The sequence below is a fragment of the Tachysurus fulvidraco genome, chromosome 12, assembly GCF_022655615.1.
Source record: "Tachysurus fulvidraco isolate hzauxx_2018 chromosome 12, HZAU_PFXX_2.0, whole genome shotgun sequence".
Lineage (NCBI taxonomy): Eukaryota > Metazoa > Chordata > Actinopteri > Siluriformes > Bagridae > Tachysurus > Tachysurus fulvidraco.
The window spans coordinates 1,552,230-1,575,830 of NC_062529.1; the positions used below are offsets into that span (position 1 = coordinate 1,552,230).

The window sequence follows — 23,601 nt, forward strand, 5'->3', positions numbered from 1 at the left end:
GCTACATTGAAAATGTCTTCATGGTATTTTGATTAATCTAAATGATTTAAAAAATAAATTTAAAAAATTAAAAAAAAAATAAAATAAAAAATTCAAGTCAGGTAAAAAACTGTAAAACATATTTAGCAAAGAGATTTTTACTACCAAATTTTGTGTTTTTGTTGTTGTTTTTTATTTTGTGAATAATTCCTGGGATTTTCCTGGGATTTTTCCTGAAAAAGCTTTTTGTTATCCTTCTTGTTGACATGTATTGACAAAAATGAATAGCAGTGTGTAAATATTCATGATCTTTGAACTTTTTTTAAATAACTGTTTATTTATCTACACTTACACTGCTATAAATAAAATAAAAGTAAAAAAAATTTAAAAATCATCATCATCATCATCATCATCATCATCATCAGATCCATGACAAGGCAGAAAACAGCTTTGCTCTCTGGTGCATTTTTACACCTTTAAGAAACATTGCTCCAATTTTCTACATGAACACCCACACTGTATTTTACACAACTTTGTACTCTTTAATATTTCCTGACACACTATTTCACGACTCAACAGTATTTTATAAAATCTGGTCTCCGTTGTTTGAAAGCCAATGTTGACATATAAAATAACCAACACAAACACGCCCCTAACCCAAATAAGCCCCACCCCTCTATCGATAGCTCCGCCCACACATACGTACGTAACCCGGGCGACTAACAGAAAGAGACGTGTCTTTATCATAGCTGAAGGGAAGAACAATACGATTGTAGATAAACAAACAAGCAAAAATGCCACACAAGCATAATGATGTAAAGGACAAAGGCATATATTAGTTCTGTGTAACAAAGCAAAACCAACGTTACTCACCTATCGAGAAGGAAAAAAGCGCCTCGGCGTCTTAAGTAAAGTCGGCCACATATTCACAGGTCGGAGTTTCCCGAGTCGATAACTCCTGAGCTAAACGCTGTTACTACACAAAACGCGGTTGTAGCTGCCTCTCTACATTACTACGATAGAAAAGAGGTGTTATTTGTGTAGTAACAGCGTTTAGCTCAGGAGTTATTGACTCGGGAAACTCCAACCTGTGAATATGTGGCCGACTTCCTGCTCCTTCAGTTCTCTCCAGCGCTGGAAAGCTGATCCTATATTAACACGTCCTACTTCTTGTCCTTATCGTAAGTCTTTCTTCTCTTTCTTTCTTTGTTTTTATCCTCCATGTCCATGTTAAAACCGCTTTCTGCTGACGTCACACATGCGCACTGAACGCTCTCTCCGCCCGTATCGACAAGCCCCGCCCCTTTCTGCTCATTGGCTACACGTTTGTTTTGTTTTTTGTTTTGATTCCTGTTTATTATTCGGCCCGACTCGGTTTTCTGAAGCATTTCTCAAAAAACAGAGACCCCACCTTTAAACACTCTTTTATTAAGCACTTCATCATTTTCTATATGACACAAAGCATTGTGTCATATAGTCTATTTATGTCTGACAGTCTGTCTGTCTGTTTGTTTGTCTAAACAATAAATAAAAAATATATTAAAGAAAAGGAAAGAAAAGAAAAATATATATTTGAATAATTTCATAATTTAATTTAGTTTAGTATTTTTTTATTTAATTTAATTTAATTATTTTTGTCAGCCAGTGAACACGGTGAAATAGAATCTGGTCTGTAGAATTATCTCCCTCCGACATTACGCACGTCTCGATGTGTCATTAATCATTTAATAAATCCATAAAACCAGGTGTGTGTGTGTGTGTGTGTGTGTGTGTGTGTGTGTGTGTGTGTGTGTGTGTGTGTGTGTGTGTGTGTGTGATACAGCTGAATTTATTGGGAAATGAAGACCTATACATACATCAGAATCCATTGTGTGTGGTGTGTGTGTGTGTGTGTGTGTGTGTGTGTGTGTGTGTGTGTGTGTGTGTGTGTGTGTGTGTGTGTGTGTGTGTGTGTGTGTGTGTTTTTAGTGTGGCCCGAACCTGGAGCGCAGGAGCGAGCGCTAATCGGCTCTGGCTGTGAACATGAAAGGGCACAACGGCACCTTTGAAGTCTTTCATTTCATAAATAGAGCTTTTGGAGAGATGAAGGCAGACGATGTTTATTAATAGCAGACGTTTTTTTTTTGTTGTTGTTGTTTTTTGGTTTTTTTTGCATAAATGGAAAGAAGCTGTGCAGCTAAAACACTGATTTGTATTTTTATGATGGTAGAATTGATGAGCTTCGGTTTTCGATAACGCTGACCAAGTGTAGGAGTTTGGGCTCGGTGAATAAAATGAGACGGAGACTTTTCCCAGAAGTCTGTGTGACCAGTAAAGCACGAGCCACGGATTAAAAGACTAACGGTCAGTTGTGTTCACGCTAGCGACGAGCAAACGTCCGTGTTCGACATTTCTTCCTATTTGCATTTAGGTTAATTTTATTAAAATGAAACAAAACAAATGAAGAAAAATAAAGTTAGGAAAGACGCAGCAGAGATAAATAGAGATGGACGGGCCACGCCCACGTGGGAGATGACGGTATCGGTAACGTCGGAAAACACGAAGCGACGTGGAAGATCTCGACGGCTGAAAAAAACGCCGCTTTAGCAGAAACGCTAGCATTTCCTCTCTTGACTGCTGCTGGAGCTTCTACACAGATGAAGTATGTTCTGCCCTCTGCTTCTGACTTTGCCTGGAGTAAAACTCTCCTCTGAGCCACTGGGATTTAGCGACTGATTTACTGAAACGACCGATTATGTCATTACGCTATTAAAGCCACCGCGCTGCTCCGCTTTGTTCTAACATTACCGCAGGTCTGGGCGGCCATTTTGTAGGCACTCGAGAGAATTTTCTGAGATCGATCGTAAAAAACAAAAACAAAAACAAAGCTGGTGAACAAAAAAACAAAACAAAAAAAAACCCCACAGATGTCGGTTTACTTTCCGATACACAACGGTTCCTATCGAACAAAAAAATATAAACATAAATTACAAATATATTTATGGAAGGAGTCTCCAGTGTCAGTGCTTTGAAACATCCAGGATTAGAGCTTTGATGTTTTATTTATTTAATTGTTTGTTTGTTTGTTTGTTTGTTTGTTTAAATCTTCAGGAGAGAGGAGGAGCCTGTGCTGCACTGAGGTCAGTAACATTAGCTTTAACTTTGTAACATTAACAACACAAACTTTCGGAAAGAATAAATCATTCATTCATTCATTCATTCATTCATTCATTCATTCATTCATTCATTCATTCATTTTCTACCGCTTATCCAGAAAAGAATAAATGATAATAATAATATAAAAAAAATAATAATAACATAAAGTCAAGGATTTTTGACAACAACAATCACCAAAATCTCCCAAAAATTTTTTGAAGGGTCTTAAGGAAAATATGCCATGTTGTTGTATAGTAAATAAATTCATCTCTCTCTCTCTCTCTCTCTCTCTCTCTCTCTCTCTCTCTCTCTCTCTCTCTCCCTCTCCCTCTCCCTCATGTGTCACCTTAATGCCTTTGAGACGATCACTTACCCGAGCTACAGCCTTTCTTTCTTTCTTTCTTTCTTTCTTTCTTTCTTTCTTTCTTTCTTTCTTTTTTCCTTCTCTTTTTTCTTTCTTTCTTTCCTTTTTTTCTTTCTTTCTTTCTTTCTTTCTTTCTTTCTTTCTTTCTTTCTCTTTATTTATTTATTTATTTATTTATTTATTTATTTATTTATTTATTTATTTATTTTCTTTCTTTCTTTCTTTCTTTCTTTCTTTCTTTCTTTCTTTCTTTCTTTCTTTCTTTCTTCTTTCTTTCTTCATGCTATGCCCTGGAACAGGGCTGACTGATTTGTGACGAGTGTGTGTAAGTAAGTAGCTACCCTACATAACAGCTTCCTCCTTTTGTCGATCACAAACCTTTGTGATTTATTGTCGTGTTTTATTCCTCGGTCAGTTGCGTAACTTTGAGGTAACATCTAAACTGGGAGTAAAGTGACCTACATACACACAACACTAATACTCTAACCCTGATTTGACAATGTGGTCCAACACATCTGTAATACTCAGCATGTGTCTGGAGGCCTGGCAGATAGCGACCGATCCCCGGCGTCACATCACCACAGCGAGTTTAATCTCAACCCGGAAAAGGCTGGACGACCTCTGATAAAATATTGAAGTGATTTCCTAAGATTTAAAAAAGAAAAGATTGCTGTCATCTTTATTGTTTGGCCCGGTTCTTGTTGGCAGGCATGACGTTTGGCATGAGGTCACAAAGTCCATCTTTTCTCAGCAAGCGTGGCTCAGATTACAGCTCGGGTATCAGTCTGAAGCTCTACGCTGTGTCTGTCCTGCCGTGAAACCGACACTGGACAGTTACCCTGTAACTTCGTCTGCGGCGAGACGCTGAGAGACGATGGCGAGCAATTAACTGATGATGCGCGGGGGTCATAGTGCACACGGCGACACGTAGTCACCGTGTACGCAAACATAAACACCAGAGAGATCATGTACATTTAATAAATAAATAAATAAATAAATAAATAAATAAATAAATAAATAAATAAATAAATAATAGTTTTAGAAATGAAAACTTTTTAGCTTTTAAATGCTATGTTAAGGTTTCATTTCTGTACAGTGTTTATAACGCTACATAATGCCTCTAGGACTGATTCAGTATGTCATTACCCTATATAAACTATTCAAGCCTATAAAGGTTTATTCCATCTGTCATAAACACCCTTTTTTTATAAATCCACATCAAATCGCTCCAACTTCTATGAAGGCCGTATGTACGGTATAACGAATAATGAATATAGCCATAAGCTGTTATATAACGTTAATAAGGAATTATTCATATTATTACAAACGCTTATGAAAAGGCGTTACAGATCAAGTTACGACAGCGGTGATGCGTATAAAGTATTTATAAAATTTTATAACAGCATTATAGCAATACTTTTAAACCTATTGCTTGGGTGGTTCGGTTACTGTGTAGAAATAGTTTATGAAATTATGCAAGCTGAAATTATGATCAACTACTTATGAGCTTTATTACAGGATTATAAGGGCTTACACCGGATGTATTTATACGTAAATGCACGTGTAATGAATGCATTATTAGCACAGGATTCATAACAGGAATTTATAGATTCATAGATATTAGATTTTACTGATAAATTAAACACCAGCACATTTAGCGCACTACAAGACATAACTTTAAAGCGGCTATAAGCAGATTCATTAGAGATGAATTCTCTTTTTCTCTCTCTTTTTTTTTTTTCCTGGTTGATTTTCCCCAAACACCAGAAGAAAACTCCTCTGTCCTGAAGATACTCGAGAAACAGAACGAACACCTTCTGACCAATCAGAATCGAGGATGCAATAGCGCAGTGGTGTGAAAATGATTTTAAAAACAAACGGCACGAAATAAAGATAACACGGGATCGCTAAGAACTCTGGGAATCAGGGGCTGATTGACTGGAGATTGAAATCGTGCTCCATAAAATGGCCGTGTGTTTTTGCTAATGGAGGCTCGTGCGTCACCGAGCTGACTCAATGCCCGAAGAGAACGAAATCGGCAAGCGTCGGTTTGAGCTGAGTCAAGTCTCCACGAGCGAGAAAACAATTAAATGACGTCGACAGAGTTGCGTCTGCTGCAGCAAGTGAAAAATTATAGTGTGTACACACGAAACTGACGCCATCTTTTAACATACTCTAATAACTCGTGGAATAAAACCATCCACGTTTATCAATTCTACACTAAACTCAGTGGTTATAATTCATTATAAATTGCTGTAAGCACAAAAGATTAATTCTTTCCATAAAGGCCAATTGTTTAAATGTCCAAAACATGCTATGACACATTTATAAGCCTTATTATACATTGTTATAAATGCTGCTGAAAGTGCATTATGCTTTATAACAATGGTTATAACCTTATATGAATTGTTCTAACGATTTCTACGAGTGTCATATGTATGATGACATCTATGGAATACATCTATAACATATTATAACACATATCTAAACTATTTTAGTGCTTGCTATATTTACTTGTGCACATGCATTACAGTTTCTTGCAGTGCTTATAACACATTATAAGCTGCTGTATGCAGTAAAGCTTAATGCCTTCAACGAAGATAAATACATCAATAACAAGCTATGACACATTTATAAACCATTTTCTTTCGCAGTATAATTACCGTTGCAAACATTTTAGAGCAATGGTTCTTAAACATTATAAGCTATTCATAAGCCAAGGGTTATATTGCATACTAATCTGCTGTAAACATGTAAGACATATATATATATATAGACTTGTCGATAACAAATAAAATTTTTAGAAACAGCTATAACCTGTTATGCCTTATGGATGGTTTATAATATGTTATGAAGGTGTTTATTAATGATCATAGAAAATGCTAGAATGGTGTAATAGCAGCAGCTCTTAAACTCTAAATATGTTTTACTTTCCTTTGGTTTATGATCAGTGTTTTTTACACACACACACACACACACACACACACACACACACACACACACACACACACACACACACACACACACACACACACACACACACACACACACACAGTGACCTTCTGGTGGTCAGAAAAACAATCCTGATCTGTTGTGACCCGAATCAATAATCATTATGAGCGTAAATGTGCTCATCTTGTTCACGTGGTAATTAAAGAGCAGCTATGGAGATGATAAGACCTTTGTCCCTGCTTTCACACGCCGTAATGAGGATCAATACCCAGCAACTCCCAAACCACCACATGTCCACCATACAGAAACATCAGCTGGGGGCTCTGCAGCGCCCCCGCAGGCACCAAGGAAAAACAATATTAACACACCATGCAGGAGAATTAAGTGTGCATTTTTAAGTGTGATTAAGTCAAATATCATTACTGTTATATGGATACTACATAAGAAGAGTGGCACAGGGGTGCAGAGGGTTCCATGGGTTCCAGCCATGAGCACATAAAGGTCCTCAGGGCTCTCCGGGGTCCAAAATTATATTATATTATATTATATTATATTATATTATATTATATTATATTATATTATATTATATTATATTATACACATTTAGAATAAGTGTTTAGATATAATTTAATGATTTAGTGATTTATTAAAAAATATTTTGGAAAGTGTTTATAAATTTGTTCAATTTATTTATTTATTTGTTTGTTTGTTCGTTCATTCGTTTATTTATTTATTTATTTATTTATTTATTTATTTATTTATTCCTTTTGCAGGCAAAACGAAATATTGTGATCCAGTGATACGAGCTCTTGTCCTAAAATAGTTCTATAAGCGTTTATTAATAATTGTAGTATAGACTTTTATTCCCCTTAGGTTTATAAATATGAAATAAACCTGAACTTTTTTGTTGTTGTTGTTGTTGTTGTTGTTGTTGTTTGTTTGGCTGTTTTTTCTTCTCCCTTTGCTAGAAAGCCTACATGATGTGATAGATGCTGTATGGCTACATAATATGTTCCCACCACCTTAAATTCACTGAACAATAATCATAGTAATAACATAGCTTATATTTAAATAAATAAATAAATAAACAAATAAACAAACAAACAAACAGATAGATAGATAGATAGATAGATAGATAGATAGATAGATAGATAGATAGATAGATAGATAGATAGATAGATAGATAGATAGATAGATAGATAGATAAATAATGTGCATTTTGTATATTACAGGTACAAAAGCAAAGCTCCATTATGTCTCTTATGTAACAACTGAATCAAACATATTTTTTTCAAATGATAAATATCAGTCTCACGATACGACGACATTCACTTACGGCGTCCTAATCACTTTACCGTGAAAAAAAAACAACAACAATATTCTCTCCAGCGCTCGACTCGTCGTTGCTGAGCGGTTAATAGAAACGAAAGTGTCGCATTTCTGGAGGAAGTTGGTGAAGGACAAAGAGGAAGTGGTCCATCAGTGTTAGCGATCGGATCAGAAAACGAGCGAGGACAAACCTCCAGAGGGTCGTCTGAGATTTAAGGGATCAGAGTAAACAGCCGTGGGTTGAGTCGGAGTTAATCCGCATTAATACAGCTCTGTTCATGTATTAAAAGCATTAAAAGCCGGCCACAATTCACTCAGGAGCTCCATTAACCCAGACTCGGCTCTCTAACGTCACATCGTTTACATTTTTACTTCCCGTGGATGGACGTTTTCAGATAAAAGTATTTTACTCACACTGGAAACCATCAAAGCTGATAAAAATAAAATAAAAATAAAATTAAAAATAAAAGCAATATGTATAATAACCTAAACATACATAGAGTACATAACATCTTATAAGGCATTATACACCTAGCATACTGTATGTGAGAGTAGGTTACTGACAGATATATAATGCCTTATGAGTTGTATTTGTGAGCTGGGAGTCAGATTGAAGTAGTTATAATGTGTTGTGCACATTAAAGCCTTATGAATGCAACGTGACATGTGTTTATAACTCGTTATAGACTATTCGTGTCTGTTTGACAAACTGCAACCAGAACTCAACATTTTCCTCTAAACTCTGTTTGTTCTTTGATTGTCTTCACTTCACAAACACAAGCTTCAATGTGTGCCACATGATAAGCAGAGCCTTTCTGATAGAGAGTGACATTTGATTGGTAGCACACACACACACACACACACACACACACACCCGCACACACACACACACACACACACATACACACACACACACACACAGCCTGCTGATTGCCTATTTGAGCCAATAATTATCAGTTTGCTGTTCATTTGGCAGCTTTCAAGTCAAACCAGACTGCTGCAATCAGGGAGTCCCCCTCGTTCCCCTCGACCCCCTCGTCCCCCTCGTCCCCCTCCATCTGTCCTCGTCCCTGCCCCCCCCCCCTTCCCGAGACAAAACACCACCACAGTACGCTCGAGGAGGGACAAGAATCACATTTAGTCATAATCAAATGGCACTTGTTCCCTTGGGGGTTGTAAAAAAGGGAACCTGTGTGTACAGTAGCTGAATTTGTCAGGCGTGCCTCGAGGAAATGGAGGCAATCAGGAATGCTGTGTGTGTGTGTGTGTGTGTGTGTGTGTGTATGTGTGTGTGTGTGTGTGTGTGTGTGGGTGTGTGGGTCTTTTCGATGTTTTAGGATTTGGGGGTTGGGAAGCAAGCATCGGCCATGGATTTGCTGGCCGAGGCAGGAGGCGGGGTTTATTTGCGTCGTCTCGGTTACAGCGGTAAGCACAGAATAGAGCGTGATGAAGATAATTGGGATGGAGTGCACCCTGTGCTGTCTGTCCTGATTACACGAGTAGCAACATAGTGCCGCTGATCAGTGCACGGCTCACACCAACGCTAGCACAAGAACAAGCCGGACTGTAGAGGTCCAGGGCTCTAAGAGTACAACCTCACAACCTCACCTCCCATTTCATCACTCAATTAAAGTAAAGGATCTTTGAATGGCTTGTGAGTTAGTTGCGTTCGGGGCGGGGCTTAAGTCAAGGAAAGATTTGGGGTTCTTTTGGGGCAGATTATCATCACCATCATCACCAGAAAGTGTGGATTAGTTTGATGTAACCATTCTGCTGTAGAGACAAACATTGTTTTTATTTATTTGTTTGTTTGTTTGTTTGTATATTTGACATTGATTATATGGAACAAACACAAACAGACAAACAATAAACAAACAAACCAATAAATAAAAACAATTTTTTTTGGTTTGTTTCTATATTGCACATGGATATACAGAACAGATACGTATTAACACATTTTAAAAAATATTTAAAAAATTTTGTAAATAAAATGTCATTTATTTATTTATTTATTTATTTATTTATTTATTTATTTATTTATTTATTTGAGATGCTCTGAGACGCATTAAAAATGTTTATCCTGCGAAATATTTCCGATGCCTTTTGTGAGTCCGGTGCTAATTTATAGCTTGGCGCTATATTTTTGTCATCTCCGTGACAGGTTAGCAGTCGTGCTCTCACATTATTCCCAGCATTACATAAATAAAAGCCCCGGGCCACAACTTTTCCATTTTTTGTTTATTAATTAATTAATTAATTTAATTTGGCATGAGCTTTTTTTGTGCAAGTTTCTGTGCAAACTGCAACGGAGACAGAAACAGACGTAGAGTTCTTCCAAAAGCATGGAAGACAAAATCTCCGCAAGGAGGCTGCTGAGATATCTACAGGAGCTGCAGGAACATCATTCATTCATTCATTCATTCATTCATTCATTCATTCATTTTCTACCGCTTATCCGAACTTCTCGGGTCACGGGGAGCCTGTGCCCAGGCGTCTCAGGCGTCATTGGGCATCGAGGCAGGATACACCCTGGACGGACTGCCAACCCATCACAGGGCACACACACACTCTCATTCACTCACACACACACACACACACACACACTACGGACAATTTTCCAGAGATGCCAATCAACCTACCATGCATGTCTTTGGACCGGGGGAGGAAACCGGAGTACCCAGAGGAAACCCCCGAGGCACGGGGAGAACATGCAAACATAGTCCCTCCAACATGTCCTAGGTCTTCCCCGGGGCCTCCTCCCGGTTGGACATGCCCGGAACACCTCCCCAGGGAGGCGTCCAGGAGGCATCCGAAACAGATGCCCGAGTCACCTCAGCTGACTCCTCTCAATGTGGAGGAGCAGCGGCTCTACTCTGAGCTCCTGCCGAGTTACTGAGCTCCTCACCCTATCTCTAAGGGAACGCCCAGCCACCCTGCGGAGGAAACTCATTTCGGCCGCCTGTATCCGGGATCTCGTCCTTTCGGTCATGACCCAAAGCTCATGACCATAGGTGAGGGTAGAAACGTAGATCGACTGGTAAATAGAGAGCTTCGCCTTGCGGCTCAGCTCTCTCTTCACCACAACAAATCGGTATATCGACCGCATCACTGCAGAAGATACACCGATCCGCCTGTCGATCTCCCGCTCCATCCTTCCCTCATTCGTGAACAGGACCCCAAGATACTTAAACTCCTCCACTTGAGGCAGGAGCTCTCCACCAACCTGAAGGGGGCAAACGACAATTTTCCGGCTGAGAACCATGGCCTCGGACTTGGAGGTGCTGATTCTCATCCCCGCCACTTCATACTCGGCAGCAAACCGTCCCAGTGCATGCTGAAGGTCCTGATTTGAAGAAGCCAACAGGACAACATCATCTGCAAAAAGCAGAGACGAAATCCTGTGGTCCCCAAACCAGACTCCCTCCTGTGGTCCCCAAACCGGACTCCCTCCTGTGGTCCCCAAACCGGACTCCCTCCTGTGGTCCCCAAACCGGACTCCCTCCTGTGGTCCCCAAACCGGACTCCCTCCTAACAATGACCCATTAATAAAGGACAAAGGAAAGGATCAACGTTTCTGAGTCCAAGGAAGAGCAAGAAAAATCCTTTGTATTAGTATGAGGGTGCAAATACTTATGCAAAAATTCAACCTCTTCATTTATGTTTGTACGTGTTATGGATGCATCATATGAAGTGTTATGTACAGTTCCAGTGTCTCCTTGTGCCTCCTTCACACCCCTGTTGACTTTGTGTCACGTGCGCTTTCGTTTGCACTTTTCGTTTGGCGACGAGCCACCGTCACGTCGCTGCACTGTTTGCTGAGTGACGGCAAAAACAAAGCGAGTCAGGGATTAAGAGAGCAAATGAAATTACAGGATTCCCGAACATGTGATAAAGATTTCATTATCTCTGTCTCGCAGACGGCGTTCGGCACCTCCCTCTCGGAGAGAGCGCTCTTCAGTGAGACGAGTCTCCGGAAGCTATGCTAATGAGCATGAGTGCTGGCTCTGACCAGGAGGAGGAGGATGAAGAGGAATAGGAGGAGGAGGAGGAGGAGGAGGAGGAGGATTAGGGGCCATGACACAAAGCAGGAAACAGTCCTCCTGGATGCAGTGATGGAAAAATCCCAATAAACATTTCTGTTTTTTATATTTAATCAATGGGGGGGGGGGGGCACGGTGGCTTAGTGGTTACCACGTTCGCCTCACACCTCCAGGGTTGTGGGTTTGATTCCCACCTCCACCTTGTGTGTGTAGAGTTTGCATGTTCTCCCCGTGCCTCGGGGGTTTCCTCCGGGTACTCTGGTTTCCTCCCCCGGTCCAAAGACATGCATGGTAGGTTGATTGGCATCTCCGGAAAATTGTCCGTAGTGTGTGAATGAGAGTGTGTGTGTGCCCTGTGATGGATTGGCACTCCGTCCAGGGTGTATCCTGCCTCGATGCCCGATGACGCCTGAGATAGGCACAGGCTCCCCGTGACCCGAGACGTTCGGATAAGCGGTAGAAAATGAATGAATGAATGAATTAATTAATTAATATTTATCCAATATATCTAATGTATAATAAATGCTAAAGGTGGCAGGATAAAAAAAATCAGTTAATGTGTTTTTAATAAATAAAATCTAAACCTTGACCCCAGCTTCGTAACTTAGTAAAGCAGATTTCACAAAAAAAAAAGATTTCACTCCCCAATAAACTTCCTACTCGATCACACTGATTAGTTTCCATAATTATCACTTCGCAAGTAAATACAAATTAGTATGAAGCAATTAAGGCGGTCTCTAGAGAGCGCGGCGCTCAATACTATTGTTCTTCTTAAGACACTCGAAATAAAAATCCTTGTCTAGGACAAATAGCCAGTGGGATTTGGGGAGTTCTGTCCTCAGAGATAGAGAGAGCAGAGAGAGAGAGAGAGAGAGATAGAGAGAGAGAGAGAGAGAGAGAGAGAGAGAGAGAGAGAGAGAGAGAGAGAGAGAGAGAGAGAGAGAGAGAGAGAGAAAGGACAAGACAAGAGAGATGATCAGTGCTTGATTATCAGGGCCTGCTCAAGGTTACCGAGCCGGTTCCCATCCTTAATGGAATCAAATCTGATTAGATAATTAGCATGCTATTTGCATAATGTCTGCAATTCATTATCTGGGATGTGAGTTCATCAGTCTTGGCAGGATCTACTGTTTTTTTTGTTCTTCTCCACAGCTACTGTCTCAAAGATCAACTACGAAAACACAGCAACAAGAGATTTACTTCACCGACATGGTGGCTGTGTGAAAATTATAAATACGCGTGTCTTAACAACAAGACCGACGTAGACACTCGTGTGCATGTAGACTGTTTATATATATTAGAGGAAAATAATCTCGCGACTGGGGGGGCACGGTGGCTTAGTGGTTAGCACGTTCGCCTCACACCTCCAGAGTCGGGGGTTCGATTCCCGCCTCCGCCTTGTGTGTGTGGAGTTTGTGTGCCCTGTGATGGGTTGGCACTCCGTCCAGGGTGTATCCTGCCTCGATGCCCGATGACGCCTGAGATAGGCACAGGCTCCCCGTGACCCGAGAAGTGGTAGAAAATGAATGAATGAATGAACGAATGAACGAATGAATCTCCTCGACTCCTCAGACATCCATCACAAAAAAACGCCACGAGGATCGCCGAAGCTTTCCGTGTCGATTCAGAAAGAAAAGAATCAGAAAACGAAAGAATTTCCCAAGGCAGAGAGCACAACTGGTATCTGACAGGTGAGAAGAATGCAAAAAAACAGAGAGAAGGTGTGGCGGCGAAAGTGACTGCTGATGAATAAACGTCTGAATGTTAGCAGAGGTTTTTTTGTTTTGTTTTGTTTTTTCAGCAACAGATGCAAATGGCTTAACTGGAAGCCCCTGTCGTGTTGACGCAGGCAGACAGCCAGGCTGATTTGTAATAATGTCTGCGCTGGTGTTGAGGGATTAAGCACAGGGAAGAGAGCGAGAGGACAGACTGGAGACAAGACGCAGTGTGTGCAATATGACAAGGCCGCTGATGCAGCGCTGCCGAATAAGCACTAATGCATCAGGATGAATTTACTGCTACGGATTTTACTGACCGCACACTATTAGTTAGTAGAGGAAAGCTCTGTCTCTCTCTCTCTCTCTCACACACACACACACACACACACACACACACACACACACACACACACACACACACACTGTTCATGTCCACAGAGGAAAGCTGGTCTAAATACAGCAGCATGTGCCTCCAGTTCTGTCAGGATACTGTAGCTCTGCGCTTCATCCGTACTGTACGTCAATCAATTAGCCCAGAACGAAGAATGCTCTTTTCCCCAAACGCTAGCGCTCTACAGAACCGTACAAGCCGTTCACTCTCACTGTTTAAACATCGTACGTAGTGACAACGGATCGGTAGAAAAAACGATAAAGCATCATTAGCGATGAGGGACGTGTGAAAAAACATCACACCGTTTTAAGCCATTTTTTGTTTTTTTTGCACTCTGAGGAAATACAGTAGCGAAGCTGCAAATCATTGGGTAACGTTCACACACTCGTTTTAATACGTCTCCATTTCCATAGCAACAGCTTATTTGTTTCACTTATACAAAAAAAAGGTTTCTTTGGAAGGAGTCTTCAGTGTCAGAGCTTTGTCACAGTCAGGGGTAGTGTTGTTGTTGTTGTTGTTGTTGTTGTTGTTGTTGTTTTTAATTGATATAAGAGCATGATGAATTACCTTGTAGAAAAAAAAACACGTCTGAATAAATGTAAATAAATAGGATGAATATGACACATTGGTATAAGACATAATAAAATAAAATGAAACGGAATTCAAATAAAATAAAACAACAATAAACAACAATAAACTAAATAATGCTATAAAATAAAATAAAAAAGTGTTAAAAGATAAACTATTATCTTTTTAATCAAAACACAATAAACAGTTCAGTGACAACACGCGATACAAATGACAAATAAATGAATAAATAAATAAATAAATAAATAAATAAATAAATAAATAAATAAATAAATGATGGAATTTAAGATCTAACGATTTCAAAATGTCTGAACGATCCCTCCGTTTCTTCGTCCCATTGTTTAAACGATAAAACCGAACCGATAAACTTGCTCCTATTTGCCACGTCATGGCGTAAATCCCTAGATCGATGACGCAAGCTCCTTTATTCGCCAGTGCCCTAAAAACATTTACATTAAACTCCTGTTTTTGTTTTTGTTTTCTCACTACGTTCTCTTTCTACATTCACACTTTTCGCCATGGGGTCAACATCGTACGCTAAAATAAATAAATAAATAAGTAAATAAATAAGTAAGTAAATAAATAAATAAATAAAAATGAAGCAGTGCTCTGACTGCATGAACTTGTACAGTATTTCCATTCATCAGGGTTGCCAGTTGATGCAAATAAGTGGAATGAAACCGAACCGATTTTCAGAAACATAAACAAATGAAACCATGATATCTTAAACTATTTTGTGCTAAGATTAACGATCGATGTTCGAATGCAGGTGATAGAAATAAATAAAGAAGCGCACACAACCGTGACTTCGTTTCTCATGCAGAGACAGAAAGAAAGGGGAAAAAAATCAGAATTCAGAATTTCTCAGCTGTTGTTGTGAGCTGGATTTTTTTTTTTTCGCTGACGCTTCAAATTGCATCACTTTCACAGATCGTTTCTCATATTTCACCTCAGCATCCACACAAACACAAACACACACACACACACACACACACTCAGCTGTGTGGAACAGATTGTGTTTCTACCCAAGTGCCCCCTTGTCATAATTCCATCAGAGAGAAGTAAAGCGGTTAAATCCATGCACTCATGCAGTTAAAGCTGTCCTTTTTGCGGTTGCCTTCAATTAAAACCCATTTAATTATCCGCTTAATCCAGGTACCCATGCTGAGAGGCCATTAGCAAGGAACGCTAAATGAAACACAGCAAACACACTCCGGTGAAAAGATGACGTTTCACTTCTCCAAAGTGCACACAGCAAAGGAGGAAAAGGAAAGTGCAATACCTTTGCTCTTGGCTTCACGTACGGAGTGCGGCGGGAAGGCGAAAGGGGAGAGACGGGAAAAGGGGATCCGTGATCGGAGAGAAAAGAGAGAAAAAGTTAGCGTTGAGAAAGGCAGCAAATGCACGACACGTTATAAGTGGTTCGGATGAGGAAAGGTAAAGTGTACCTTGTTCGGCCATCATCATGTGTGCCAAGCCTTTGTGAGACAGAAAGAGAGAGAGAAAGAGAGAGAGAGAGAGAGAGAGAGAGAGAAAGAGAGATCTTAGAACACACTGTTCATCATGACAATACATTAAGCAATAAGAAACATTAAGCTAACCAAAATAATCAACAGAAGTCAGTGATGATGTCATATCTCCACATCTAACACCAAAGAGTCTCTAAGTAAGCTTTGAGAGCATTTTATACAGCGTGAATTAGCACAGGATAACGGCTAATAAATCTGCTAATAACTAATAACTTCACCATCAGAATTTGACCAAGAATTACATCATAAGTATAAAAGTAAGCATTAAGCTAACTAAAATACAGTGTAAATCACTAGCCAAAGATGCTAACGTATGATAAAGTGAAGCTAATCTCCAGCGTAAAAGCTGCTAACGACAAAAAAATGTTCCTGATAATAAAATAGATAATGTTAGTATTGTGCAAATCAGAGATGCATTCGCTGCTAGCTGATAGTCAAGTAGCTGTGCTAGCAAGTTAGCAAAACTTAGACGTTAGCTAGATAACTACAGATGTCTTCGGTTACTCCTGTCTTGGTGACCGTTAGCTTGATAGCAGGTTGTAAGCTGTTCATATTTTAGCAGTTTTTTTTTTTTGTTTTGTTTTAGTTTTTTTTGTTTTGTTTTTTTTATAATAAGAATTTCTAACGTTTTGACTCGACTTTAGGCTAACTGTAGGCTAATGTTAAGCCATTATCTGGTGGTCATCTGGTAAAAAAGTATGACATCATGCACTGATTCTCTTGGTAACACTTTCCAGGAAGACCATATACATGCATATCTTATAAACATGAACATGATTCATAACATGTTATAAAGTATTCATAAAGCTTTATACCCAATATAATGAAAATGTATTATACTTTATAGCAAGGTGAATTAATGAAATATACAGTATAAATAGTGCCTGTAAGATGCATTAAGACTAATAGCAAAGTGACTCAACGGTGTCAGTTATTGTGCATTGCTGTATGTAGGTTAATAACTGGTGTAAGTCAGTTGTCGGTAATTCAGCATGTTATCTCCAACAACTCCAGAACAGTTGAAATTGTGATTGAAATGAAAGAATTATAAACTGTATATATATATATATCATAACTATATACAGAATGGCTTATAAACGTATTATAACACATATATTACGACCTATAATATGTACCAAGGCCATATTTATTCTGACCCACTGAATGTGTTTATTACCATGCAAGCATTGGTCAATTATTTACATTGCCCTAACAAGCATTGTGCATTATAGCAGAGTTCATAATGCATTTATAAATGCATTGTAACCAGTGTTGATAATGTTGTCAATAGTAGAGAACTTTTTTTTAGAATGGTGTTAAAATATAATGTGTAAAGTATCATTTATTTTTATAAGCAATTGCGACATTGTGTTTAGGTCCTTATGGATGAGTTATTACATGATAATAACGTGTTCATAGCTTATTAAAGACATGATCTTCCTAGAAAGTGTTACCATAAACATGGACATGTTGTTGTTTCTTGTGTGAACTCACCTGGGATGCTGTTGGCCTCTGCTTGTAGCATCGGAGAATCAGCGGTTTGGGGGGTGGGGGAGGGGGAGGGACAAAAAAAGAGAAGAAAAAAGAAAACAAAAAAACAAGAAAAGAGAAAGATTTCCAACATTAGAGCCCACTCTCTTTGCCGTTGCATGAAATCTATCATGCAAACCTTAGCACTCCTGCCAGCATGCACGAGGCTTCATAACTGCCCTGTGCATGTTCATAAACAAATGTTATTCATTTGACCCATAACATCAGAAAGATCTATGTGCTTTCCTGGGTTTAACACACTTTCCTGTAACCCACATCCTCGCCTGAGCCATAAATCCAAACAGGCACTGAGACAGAACCTGCTCCCTGTAGAGAGGGTCCTGGATTTATGAGACGCTGATGCTTACATGGAGCTCGAGTCCACGTGCTTTCACGCCTGTCCGAGTTCTCCTTCACTGCAGACACAATTTCTCCGGCATTCTGACGCCTGGTCCGGGTTCTCGGGTTACGTCCTAAACCCTATCAAGACCATAAGGAGCTCATAAGGAGCTCTCGTGATCCCAACATGCTAATAAACGATGAATAATTGAATAAGGAGGCGCATGAAAGGAAAAGATTTTAATTTATGTATATATATAATTATATATGTACGAATGTATATGTTATAAGCCTTTTTATATATTTATTTTATTAATCATAAAGTATAATGTTCATAAGTGTTAATAAAGAGTCATAGTTACATTCATATCATGTTCCATGTTATTACTGAAGAGTCTTTGCTATAATGCATTATAACATTTCAGGGTAATAATGATGCATTATGTAACCTGGCATGCCTTTCTAATGTAGCATATAGTATATAAAGTACCTTATAATCCTGCATAAGGTGCTCATAGGTAGTAATAGTTACATGCATAATAACAATGTCCAAATGAGCACTATGACCTCATAATGTCAGGTGAGACAAAATGTAGCTAAACATATCTTGTGTACATGTTCACGGGCAGTAATCATGACATGCCTAAGGCTCTACACACCATAACTATATAAGTTCATAAGGTTATGTAATGTATTATAAAACCTGCTTATAAGGGGGTTGTAAACAGTGTGATATGTTATAAATTATTATATGATAAACATTTGAATATGCCGGGTTCTTTTAAAAATTAGCTAACCTGACATTGTATAGTGCCTTCTAATGCATGTATAAATGCTTATAAGTAGTTATAGATAATTTATAATGCTCTCTAAACAAATATACTGTGGAATAACTGTAGAATAAGTATACTGTATTACCTCATAATAGCAGGTTACGTAAGGTTATACTCTGTCCTTTGTTATAACATTAGAATATTCTGTTTTGTGAATTGTTGATATGTGTTGTGTAGCCTAACCTTATTAACTCATATACATGTATTAATATAGCATGGATAAATGTATAATGTATTCTCTTAACAATTGATAGTTACAGTGTTATAGTTACTTATTATAATGCATTATAACACTGAAATACACGTACGGCGTTCTAACAAACACGTCATGTTACCCGACATTATTAAAAGTTATTATAACGTTTGATAACGATAGACCTCTATAACATATTACATACAGTAGCATACGTATAGATGTTATAATGCCTAACATGATATTCATAAATGCTCATTGTGCAAGTGATTTTTTTTATATGATATACAGTAAGCTAAGCAACATTTGTGCTCATGAACTGAAGTCATAATGCATTATGCAACCTGTCATTACGAGGTAGTGTGTTATAATGTTTTAAATAGACTTTATAAACGTTGTGCTTATGCTTGAGCTCATCTTTGTTAGTCAGTTTTAATTCATGCTAATCAGAGCTAGATTATAATTTGTTTGTCACACACACACACACACACACACACACACACACACACACACACACACACACACACACACACACACACACACATTTCTGACTTTTTTTTTTAATTCTGTGGTAACTTATTTCCAGGTCATGTCATAGCACAGGATGATACATCTGTCTGCTCATTAAAAGGCTGATGAGATGCGTTACATGTTGCCAGGTCTTTGCCTGATTTTCACATGTCTGACAACGTCTAGCATGCCCTCCCTCTTCTTCATCATCTTCTTCTTCTTCTTCTTCTTCTTCTTCTTCTTCTTCTTCTTCTTCTTCTTCTTCTTCTTCTTCTTCTTCTTCTTAAGCTGTTCTCACGTTTCTCCCCTGACCCAGTTTCTCTGTAAGTCTAGAATTTTTTTTTTTCCTTGCACTAAGATCGATACACATTCCGGCAGCTTCTTCTGTCAAAACCTCAGGATCCGTCATCAACCGGTAACCGAGACCGCAAGACGTATTCGTCTTCTCGAACAGCTAATAATTTGATCTTGGGCAGGATTAAATCCTCAAGTCCAAGTGCATTAGACTCGAACGACATCCACGTGAGAAGAAAGAACAGACTGGGTGTTTGTATGGCAGCCAAAATTTGTTTGTTATTCCGAGCCTGAAAAAGAGTAGAAATGTTTGCAAATAATGTAGCGGTGCGGCTGTCACGTTTGCCACCGAGCGAGGAACATACGCTACATCGACGGCACATAGTTCTGAGGCCATTTTAACCATCTGCCCGTCGAGCGAAGTGTCAGGTTCCTGTTGCTGTTTCTGTGTTTGGAACTAAATGTATTCTCCACAACACACATTGCAGGCTAATTTCTACACGGTAGACTAAGCGTTGCCATATGGACCCCAACCAAAAGCGGTTTCTCCACCGTGCACGGAGGCTCGCTAAGAAGCCACGTTGGCCGTTTGTCTAACGACGTAGGAATGTGTTATAATGCATTTGTAAGATTTCGTAAGGCATTATACAAATTGTTATAATTATTTATAAAATCTCATTTTGGTTTGTTGCACTGTTTAGCATGCATTTACAGGTTGTTAAAATAAGCATGTTATAAGCACTGCTTATAATGCATATACCACCATTATATAGGATTCCCATAAAGCATAATAATGCTGAAAGTGTAACGTGTCCTTATAAATATGTTTAACATGGATATGGATGGATTATAACGGGCAAAATCTCTGAACTCATGAATATTATTATTATCACGTAACAATGCCTTCATAAGGTTAAATACATAGTTATAACTATTAATGACAATGTACTAAACTTTGTTTTATTAAATATTATGAATTGTTTACGTGATGCTTTATAAGTGTTTATAACATTTAAGCCAGCCCCACTTTGTGTAGTGCATTACAGGAAGATCTCATTTAGATATAGTGCTAACTCACTTGATTATAACACATTTCTTAACAGTTTATAACTGCATCATAAACAATGCAATTGCAATTAATAAATAGTTATGAATAGTTAAGCATGTCCTGTGTTATAGAGCCCCACATTATGAACTCATACTTGTGTTTTATGGCCAATATAATCTTGTATAAATGCTCATAAGTAGGTAGAGCAAAGTACAATCAGTCTGCATTACTTCATAATGTAAGGTTTCATAACATATTATAACTGTTCATAAGTAAACTTGCTGCCTGTATGGTATCTGTACCACAAGTTATAATCATAGCATTTGTTATAGTGAGTTGTTACATGCTTATGACCATTATTTCAAAGCATCATAGTAAAATATAGGTATATAAACTCATAATGTAGGATTACATACCTAATTATACTTTATTAGAACATTCACAGTTTTTTTAAAGCGCTTATATTAAGGATTATGTTAGGTGTTATAATGAGGACTACAGATTTATGATGTATGCTCGATAATATAATAAATGCATACCATTTTTTAAACCACTTAGTAATAATATAGCTAAAGATCTGTGATTAGAGCACAGGCTGTTATAATGCTTCACAAAAGGATTATTTACAATTATCTTGTGAAAAACATTATAATCTGTTCTGTAACATGACTTATAAAGGCTTATACAAGACTGCATTATAGTATTTGACATTACCTGACATTACAATCTGAGTGTCGAGATTCTTTGAGAGTCTTATGCACGTAACTATGAACATTTTTACAGGTTTATGACAATGTTATAAAGCGTTATGCAAGTTACAAAACTATGGTGATGGTTCTAATGCATTTCTAATCCATTATGAATGAAGTTTTAGGTTATGAGACACTTTTTTTCAACCTTTAATTGTAAGCATGCATATAGGCTTATACCTGGCATTATAAAGTATTATGTATTCTACTGTATATAACTGACATAAAAGGAATTATAATGCATTATGAATACTGGATTAATATGTGATGTCAAAATCTCTTTTTTCTTGTGTGCTATACATGTAATTATTTACAGTCCTTTGTATTCGATATAACTGTTATAAACTGTTATAATGCCTAATGAATACAGGATTCATAGGACGTGCTACCAAATCATCTTTTTTTTACCCAGCACATTATCCAAGTTACTATACAGGCTTATAACTGAAATTATGAAATGCTATAGTAGGATATAAATATATCTAAAACTGCTATGACTGCAGTTATTATGCATTATTAAGGCAAAGTGCTACAAAGAATTTCTAAATATCTAATGATTTGATTTTTATCTTATGTTAAACCCAGCCATACTCCGAAAGGGAGCGAGATGTGATGTGATAGGATCCTTAGGCCAGAGGGCAGCATTTTTAAAAGCATCCTGTCTCCCCGGTGGCTCCATATAAATTGCGCTCGGTCCCATAAATTTGGTTATTTATTCTTTTACGATGCTCTGCACTCTTTCTCATTCTTCAGAGAAATCAGAGCTGCACGGGCTCCTATCAGCGGACCGCAAAAAACCCTGCCATCCAAACAAGATGGAGAGGAACAACAACAATAAATCAAAGCTAAAATCCTACACGCCTCCCCCTCGACTATAAATTCGAGCCCAGCGCCCGTACGAGCGACTCGGCTGCCAGCACCGTAGTGGATATAATCTGTGCCGGAGCGCTGCTCTACATAGATAGCGACAAAAAAACGAGACAAAAGACGCTCTCTCTCTTATCCAAAACCGCATGTGGGAGTGCACAATTGCGACGTCGGACACAAAGCTTCCATGTCGACCAAAATCGCTTCAACGAAGCATAATCGGTATTCAGCCATTTTGTGTTCCAGGCAGCGCTGAGAGGTTTGTGTCTGCAGTGAGGAGAACTACCAACATGGCACGGCACACTCCCCATTCATCACCCGCCCAACTGAAACGCTTCAGTCTTGAAGGAAAACGCCTCGGGTCTAAGAGTCAGAAACTTCCTCCTTGTGTTTTTTTTTTTTTTTTTTTTAACCCATTGCTTTCAATTAATTCATCATTCACTTCAGTCACGGCTTCAGAATAACCTCGTAACATTCAAATAAAACAAAATAAATAAATAAAAAGCATCACAGTGTTCAGAGAACAGATCTAGCTGTACACCACAACACAAGAATATTTCAGAAATAATAATGATAATAATAAAATAAAAAAAAATCAATGAGTCAGTCAACACTTTAGGTACCTTGCATTTGCTGGGATCATGCACCAGGATCTAAAGGTGCTTTAAGGAAAACTTTAAAAATAAAAAAAATTTCATTATTTCTTTCTGGTCATTATTACAGACATGAACACATCAAAAACAACTGGGAATTAAAGCACGTCGGACATCCAGGGGTTATTTCTTCCTCACTCACTCACTCACTCACTCACTCACTCACTCAACAAAATAAATAAATAAAAAATAAAAATTCAAGCATGAATTAAAGACACATCATTGTGACCTTCATGAAAATCATCTGCATGAGTGGAAGAAAAAGAAGGTAAAAAAAAAATCACAGTGTCGAATTGAACCAGCAACATCAGAGCAGAAAGCTGTGAAATGGCCACCAGCCACCTTGAAATCCCCAAAGAATCTAAAATGGCTACACCTGGAATACTGATGCACAAATACACCTCAACATTAAAACAATAAACTCTTCAGAAATAGAAAATGTAAAGGACGCAAGAACGAAGTTAAAACGTTAGACACGGCTGGACTTTCTGGAAATCCACCTGAGACAAAGTTAATGTGGAATTAAATAGACTTAGAAATAAAGTTAGCACACAGAACTT

General features: G+C 38.3%; 1 protein-coding gene across 27 annotated transcripts in view; it reads right to left on the reverse strand.

The window, feature by feature from the left end:
• The window catches only part of nrxn3a (neurexin 3a), a 271,775-nt gene that overhangs the window by 241,257 nt on the left and 6,917 nt on the right, over positions 1–23,601 (reverse strand). For 18 of the 27 annotated variants that reach the window (XR_007144531.1, XR_007144530.1, XR_007144529.1 and 15 more), the window contains exons 3-5: positions 17,520–17,540; positions 15,945–15,974; positions 15,779–15,790 (exon numbers count right to left, since the gene is read on the reverse strand). Coding sequence is in view for 23 of the 27 variants with exons in the window: in XM_047821599.1 (XP_047677555.1) it covers positions 15,779–15,790; positions 15,945–15,974; positions 17,520–17,540 (63 nt within the window). In the remaining 4 variants the exon portion in view is untranslated. The remainder of the gene's footprint in view (positions 1–15,778; positions 15,791–15,944; positions 15,975–17,519; positions 17,541–23,601) is intronic. The other 9 variants (XR_007144532.1, XM_047821603.1, XM_047821595.1 and 6 more) reach the window with 1 other exon arrangement.